This window comes from Pecten maximus, unplaced genomic scaffold, assembly GCF_902652985.1.
Source record: "Pecten maximus unplaced genomic scaffold, xPecMax1.1, whole genome shotgun sequence".
In the NCBI taxonomy this organism is placed as follows: Eukaryota; Metazoa; Mollusca; class Bivalvia; order Pectinida; family Pectinidae; genus Pecten; species Pecten maximus.
Genome location: NW_022981644.1, coordinates 1 through 7,805, shown reverse-complemented (window position 1 = coordinate 7,805; position 7,805 = coordinate 1). Strand labels below are relative to the sequence as shown.

At 35.0% G+C, this 7,805-nt stretch overlaps 1 protein-coding gene and 1 long non-coding RNA gene across 3 annotated transcripts; both read right to left on the bottom strand.

The window, feature by feature from the left end:
* Positions 1 to 22: 22 nt before the first annotated feature.
* On the bottom strand, positions 23 to 7,799 carry LOC117320172 (fibropellin-3-like). Its single transcript, XM_033874834.1, has 6 exons — positions 7,719 to 7,799; positions 7,201 to 7,317; positions 1,196 to 1,309; positions 760 to 873; positions 306 to 419; positions 23 to 99 (listed from the first exon to the last, which is right to left on the bottom strand). Exons 2-6 carry the CDS (start codon positions 7,244 to 7,246, stop codon positions 23 to 25), a joined length of 465 nt encoding a protein of 154 aa, XP_033730725.1. The 5' UTR covers positions 7,247 to 7,317; positions 7,719 to 7,799.
* On the bottom strand, positions 4,448 to 7,032 carry LOC117320171. Of its 2 annotated transcripts, XR_004530939.1 has the most exons (3): positions 6,715 to 7,032; positions 6,227 to 6,361; positions 4,448 to 4,910 (listed from the first exon to the last, which is right to left on the bottom strand). It is a non-coding gene; the product is annotated as an uncharacterized LOC117320171 (long non-coding RNA). The 2 variants fall into 2 exon arrangements; XR_004530938.1 differs by lacking the exon at positions 6,715 to 7,032 and having other exon boundaries at positions 6,227 to 6,657.
* Positions 7,800 to 7,805: the final 6 nt, after the last annotated feature.

Genomic DNA, 7,805 nt, shown 5'->3' with positions numbered 1-7,805 from the left:
TGTACGAATCACTCGTTTATATCTAAAACGAGAAGGAACCTACACTATTGATACAGGTTCCACCATTCAGACAAGGCGACTGCGAACACTCGTTTATATCTAAAACAGAAATAAGACTTATTTCAGAACGACAGTTATGTTTAAAAAAAATTCCCTATATTAAATACTTAAAGGCAGGCACAAACAAATATGTAAGATAGTGACCGATGTAAATTCAATCATGAACTTCCTAAAATTTAGACTTATTTATTATTTTTATTTATTGTTATCCCGGATATGTCAGTATTTATTTGACAAATACTTACCGCTCTCGCACTGTTGTCCTGTAAAGCCTGTTAGACAGATACAACTGTATGACCCTATTTCGTTAACACACGTCGCCCCGTTTTGACATGGTCTCGAGAGACAATCGTCAACATCTGTGGAAACAAAACGTATACCATACTTGAACATTATCTACACCGGTATCTACCCATACATCTAACATATATAACTCAAACATGGAGAAATGTTTACTGAACAAAGATATTCCATCATGTATGATACTTCATCGACAACATCCGACATGTAAATCTAGGGCAAATACTGGTAATTGTCTCTAGAATATTATGTATCTTACTGAAAGTATCGGGCATTTGAATCACGCAAATTTTATGAAGAAATCTACACTAAGCTTGAAACATTTCCTTCTGCGATGTGTTTGTTTGGAAACCAGAATTTGATTTAAAACAATGGATCCAAGCATGAATGAAAACCTACCTCCGACACAGTTGATGCCTGAGCGGCCTGGGGGACATTGACATAAGTAGGAGCCCACCGTGTTTATACATGTTCCTCCGAACTGGCAAGGGGACGTCAGGCATTCATTAACATCTGAAATACAATTAAGTATCATTCACTTGATTACGAATCGTGCACAGTTTTCTTCATAGTCTCTTAATGAGTGTGCGGTTCTTGGTTTCATATAGACACACCATCTATAACAAATAGGGAACACCGACATGCAAAAGAAGGCATAAATCTTACTCAAAATCGGTGTATGGGGAACCAAATATATAGATTCGTTTGAAGACTCTTGAACAAGTTCAAGGATTAAGAAATCAGGTTTTTCCGGAACGGTATTTGATATTCGAATGTATTTCTGTTACACATTAGGTGGATTCCTGATGTAACCTCAAACTAGTTTGTACCGTACCTATCTCACAATTGCCTCCTGTGAATCCATTCTCACAAAGACAGGTGTAGGATGCAAGTGTATTCTGGCAAGTGCCACCATTCTGGCAGGGTCCCACCAAACACTCGTCTACGTCTGAAATGGTAATTCAGTGTTTTCAATATTGATGCGAAAATAGTTATATATTTATAGTCAAGTAACTCGAATTAAAGACATGTATAATCAAGCATTGCATTGGAGGGTACCACCCTCCTAAAAAGTCAAAGAAGTATTAACTCTTATCTGACACCCGCGTCCAATGTCTTTTCATTATGACGAGGAATATGCGTGATAATCTTATTGGTTATAATAAATACTTAAAGGGACTAAATGGTTAGATTTCAATAATTTCTACATGCATTTGATTTCCGGAAAGCGTTGTGATACTTGAAATTAAATTGTTTACAAAATTATGACACTTTTTGTGAAATATTGGCAATGTTTATCAACTTCGAATTATCGCTGAACAACATTTGTTGTTTACATCGGAGAGAGCCGAGTGCGTCACATGATTTCAGTATCCTCGCTTTCACCCGACGAAAATGGAATCGAGGTAAGTGTAAACATTTTGTCACGTGGATGTAGAACGTGATTACTTTGCAATCGGATGGTTTATACGGTCTCGAGGAGTACCGATCGTTATTCACTATTGTTGATTGAGAGCTCAAACAGATAAAAGTACGTATAACCCTCAGAAGTAGCATGTAAAATTTTGACATTCGGCAATGGGGCCTCCAAAGGGGACTTCGTTTCGTTTATTGTGATGTAGGAAAATATTATTATTATTCATCTTTGAAGTGTTCATTCAATTCAATATCGTCCCATTGTAAGAAATCGAAGTGTAAACTCAAATTGGAATTGCTATTTTGTATGACCGTAAGTGCTGTGACGACGTAACAGCTATACAGTTGTAACCAGACATATATGTCTCTGTTGTAACATACAAAAAAAATGCCGATCACTAACGTGATAGGCCTACCCAAAAGTGAATTCGATTTAAATCTGATTAATGGAGATCGACATTGTAAATTGATTGCACTGAGAGCAATACACAAACTGTAGGTCTAGATATAAGAAAAAATAATTCAGTTTTACACAGAAATTGTAATTTATTCGACTGTTTGAATCCCTCGGCCTTTCAGATTGACATCCTAATTAAAAATCGGAACCTTCATTGAGTTAGTAGTTTTTGCACTTAACTTTGCTTCTGTTTAATGATTATAGTTAAAATGTTGTTGAAAGCCTTGTACGTTATTTAATGAATTATATAATTAAATATGTACGTTAACAAATGGATAACACTGATACATGGTAAAAGATGGATATGAGTATTGTTGATTATCTCATTTATATCAATAATGTATTATCTCACTTATATCAATTTATCATCGATATAAATGAGATATTTAATTCACAATACTGATGTCCATACTGTTTTAATAATTCAATGATTAGCGGACAGTCTCAATGACAGTCATGGATTGAGGAATTGGATTATTCTCAAGTTTACCTACATGTACAATTATGTTCATTTACAAAAAAAAATGTATATGTTACATGTTCTTGTATTTCAGTCAACCTCAATATCATCTTGATTGGCAAGTCAGCAGAGCATGCAGTCTAACTATATATGGGTAGAGGTCAAGGTGACAGGAGTAAAGAAAATATAGAAATCGTGAAAATTTAAGCATTTTATTGGTAATCACTTTGTCCGTTTGCCCATACACATAAGCTGAATTATCTTATTTCAAGGAAGTTGTTTTGACACCTGTGCAGTGAAAAGGTTTGATATAAAATCAAAATAAATTACATTACATCATTGAATTCATGGAAACCTTTTGTTTTATTTACCATATTTCATATGCATCAGTTTTCACTGATACTGGCTTATGTAAAACAAGAGGCCAATTGGCCTTAATGGTCACCTGAGTTTTGAAATATTCAATTTAATTGACCCTTTTTAGCCTCGCCCAGAAGGTCAGTCAGGGCCAACATGTGCATGCGATCAAGCTGTCATCCCATGCTGATAATGTTAATGAAGTTAGAATGAATTTCAATAGAAATCAAACAAATGCTGATCAAAATTGTGATTTCCCTATATAAATTTAGTCCCCCATCAGGGTTATGAAATTCACAATTTTTGTTAAAGACACCAGTATATGATTCTACCATATCTGCGAGCTGAGAAGATCTTTCAAATTTTAGTCAATTTGACCCTTTTTGACCCTGCCCCTCAGGTCCCTGGAGGTTGGGACTATGTAATCCACAGTTTTGGTTGACCTTTTGACCATGAAAGCTTACTGACAAATTGTTTAAAGACAAACAACGAAAGACGACGGACAAAAGTCAGTTAGAATAGGTCACTTCATACTTCATCTCAGGTGACCTAAAGATCTAACCCTAATTTATCAGAATATCAACAGAACAGTGACTTATGATGTTGATAATACACTAAACAGTAAATGCACAGTACAATTTGTCTCACAAATAGTTTTGATAGTGAAAACACTGAGAAAAGTCAAACATGAATATAAAGAATTTACCACATTGTATTTATTGTCTTGCTCAGATGTAAGCATTGGCATCAATGACTAGAGAAAGTTGACTGCCATGACTAGTGACTTACATCAATGACAATTGTTGGCATCAGTGATAATTGAGTGTTGACATCAATGACTATTGAGTATTATGGAGTGTTGACATACATGACTTGAGTATTATGGAGTGTTGACATACGTTACTAATGAGTACTAGTGAGTGTTGTCATCCATGACTATTGAGTATTAGTGAGTGTTGATATATATGACATGAGTATTAGTGAGTGTTGACATAAATGACTATTGAGTACTACTACTGGTGAGTGTTGTCATCCATGACTATTGAGTACTAGTGTGTGTTGACATTAAAGACTATTGAGCACTAGTGGGTGTTGACATCAATGAATTTTGAGAGTTTATAAATTACTTGTGAGGACAGATATTCAAAAGTAATATAACAAGTATAAGTATAAGTAGTATAACATTGCCACATAATTCTCCTGACCAAATTTCATTAAATCCATTTAATTGTTCAGGACTAGTAGAATTTCTAAAAGAGTTTCCATTCTGACCAGTGAACTAAAAACATGTTAATAATAAGACCATTACAAAGGGCAATAACTCTGCAAACTACTGTCAAAAACTACTGTCCAATAATTTCTATTTTTGAAGTTGTCTGAGATCTTGTCGATATATGGCTGCTTATAAAGTTTTATCAAATTTGGTATATTCTGACATTTACTCAAGTTATTCAAATATTGTGTTGACAATGTTGACAGACGAATGCCGGACGCCTCAGTATGGCATACTCACCTTGGTCCTTCAGACCAGGTCAGCTACTAAACGTAAGGACAGATATTCAAAAGTAATAGTCTCTGGAACGTGATTAGTCTCAAAATGTCAATTATTCCCATTCATCTTAATTGGGATTTCTTCTCCTCTACCATTTGGGCAGTAGATGGTGGAGGAGCATGGGCTAGGAGTTTGAATCTTCTGGGATCTATTTGATGCAAGGGTTTTGGCTAGATATTCCAGTTCTATCTGTTATTCTGTTGGCCACTATCAGATTGATGAGTCCCTGGATGTGTTGGTATGTCCTTTCCACCTTGTACGGCACTTTTTGTCCTCCAAGAACTTTTGTGTTATAAATCCTGTGATATCTATAAGAAGAAGAAAAGATATTTTCTTACACAAAATCAATGTAATTTCCAGTTACACAAACCAACAAAATGTGTAAAATTGGCAATATTAAAATCATGCCTTATATTGATTTATATTGATTTATCATGCAAAGATGGCTCTTCACGATATTTTGTCTGATTTTTCATAAAATAATTCGCCTGTCAACATTTTCTCAACTCACATTCAAGCTTAATTAGCCTCTACACACAATCAAGGCTTCTGCTGGGTCTTAAATATGTATACCAGTATCAATAGTTGAAAAATGTTAATTCAACACAACATATGTTGTGTTTCGCTTACGTTTTCGGGCCTAATGACTATCTTAAGGCATGATATTGTATATGTGACATCATAATGTGGTATCCAAGACGTCAAATAAATGAAGCGTTACTGCGTATGAAGATGGCCATTAGGCCCGAAAATATATAATGCAAAAAAAAAAAAAACATACTAAATTCACGAAATTGATACTCCAGAAGTTTTTCAATCTCCAATTGCACAATATCTTACCAAATACACTAAGAATTCAGCAATTTTCAACAAGTGTTAAAAGTAGAGGATACATGTGTAACAGGAGATCAGGAGATAATGTAGCGTAAGCGGCCAGACCGGGGTTCCAACCCGGGCCTCCGAACACCAGCCGGATGCTCTACCAACTATTGAGCTACCTGGTCACTGATGATCGACTCAGTCCAGTCCCGCTACACATGCATGCAGCTCATGCATGAATTATAGTGGTCAAAACTGATTGGTTCACTTATTCTGATTCAAATTATTAATTACAAAAAAAATCCATTATTGGTAGCTGCTAAACAAAAACAATATATCAAATCCATTCATTTTAATTAGAAAAAAAAATTGTTATCGAAAATTGATCGGTTGGTGGTATCTGATTACAAACCAATACATGTATAGGAATTAGTTATGTTTTCAAACTGATTATATACAATATGTGTCATATACTATAGACCAAAACATGTAATCAAACTTGACGCCTATATACATATATATATCTACATTTTTTTGTATATCAATATGCAAATCATAATGTAATAACAGTTCACAGTGATACATGACTTGTGTTGTATGATTATGAGAATTTTGAATGTTAATTAGCATCGACAGAAACTATTCCACGACTTTTTAATTATACGACTCAACAGAGACCTATATAGGTCTCTGGACTCAATAAATAAATAATGTTCTTCCTTCGCATCCAAATGCTAATGATTTATATAAATATTTCTTAATTAATGGCCTCAAGGATTAGTAATTAATTAACTATGAAAAATACCTAAGTGCGACTAGTAATAGTGTCGTCCGTAGTGGCTGCATGTACTCCATGTCGCCTGTGGTCATCTTCATTGGCTTCAGTTTCTTTATGACCAGATCTATACGTACGCTCTAGATCTCAGGCTTGCTTTCAAAACTGTACAACGGAATATTAATAACACAATGTAAACTTAATGTGTAATATACAGGCAGTCTAACAAAAGCATAAAGTCATCAAGTTTACTTTCTGGTATAATACGATTAATTTGACAAATGTCAAAATTCCCTCTTGGGCGCCCCCTTTGATTTGTATTCCCATTTAGGACATGTTGAGGCCAATACCAAGCGATTCATGCCGTGTTAACACTACGTGACCTTTCTTAAGCTTAATCTCGATATCAGTTGTTACCATTTATGATAATTATGTATCATCAAGTACTATCAAGTCATCATCTGGGCGTACACTACAGTTGATCTACGAAACATCGAAGTCCAGTGCTGTCAACTAACCTGTTCAAGGCATTAGCTTGGCAAAAGGAGGGTCTGTTTTAATCCCTTCGGTCTTTTTTAACTGATGCCATCTGCTTGCTCTGTCTCTAAGATACGTGTTCGTCTTTGTGAAGTTAAAATCACGTTCTCGATTATTCGTTTCTTCGTGCTCTCGGTTAAAACTGATTCAGGACCCTTCCACTTAGATCGGGTGTTCGCCATTTTTGTTATGATGTTTCCAATTTCCCGCATCGCGCATGCGCAAAGGTACGCAGAGGTATTTGTTTACACACATCGAAAACTAATAATATGAAATAAGTACTAGGTTAGTCAAATTTATTTTATTTTTTTCATTAAATTTTAACAAATTGTTATGGACACTTTTGAAATGTATAATTAACATAAAGTGCTTAACTTTTTACATCATTTTAAATCGTATACCCTTTTTTATATATTATTTAAGTGGAAATCTAGCCATTTAGTCCCTTTAATACACAGGTGACATACCTATCTCACAGTTATTTCCCGTCCAACCAGTTTGGCACTGGCACATGTAGGATCCTTGGATATTGATGCATAGTCCGCCATTTTGACAGATACCTACCTCGGAACACTCGTTGTAATCTGGAGTAAAACGAAGAGGGCATATACGTATTAAAACGTTAAGTAAGTAAAAACATTTAAAACTCAAAGATTTTTTTCTGGAATTATGGGCTCTAGTTGCACCATACAAGTATATAATCTTGTTCAGCCAGTTGGAATTTCCTTACTGCTTCTGTTCATAACAAACAGGGGTTTGTTTTCATTAATATTTTGGTATTCCATGAAGAGGAAAGGATTTGTAATTTCTGAGCAAATAGTCAATTTCTTTTAGCCATATTTTGACTTTTTACGAATAGTTAAAGCATTCTTTTTAAGAATAATGCATTCGAAGTCTGCCGCAATAGGACCGCCACGAGTATTAATTCTGAGTAAGTCGACAGTAAGTAGCAGGTTGTTTAACCTTTAGAATTGGGTTATCTTACCCAATTCACACCTCTGGCCCTCCCAGTTCTGTGGACAGTTACAGTCAAATGTTCCAGGTAAGTTATTACATGTACCACCATTAAGGC

Coding starts and splice junctions, on each gene's coding strand:
- LOC117320172 (XM_033874834.1), bottom strand. CDS start 7,246: ATGTGCCAGTGCCAAACTGGTTGGACGGGAAATAACTGTGAGATAG. Junction 1,310..7,200: donor GGGAAATAACTGTGAGATAG/GTATGTCACCTG, acceptor TTACCATTTCAG/ACGTAGACGAGTGTTTGGTG. Junction 420..759: donor AGGCATCAACTGTGTCGGAG/GTAGGTTTTCAT, acceptor TTGTTTCCACAG/ATGTTGACGATTGTCTCTCG.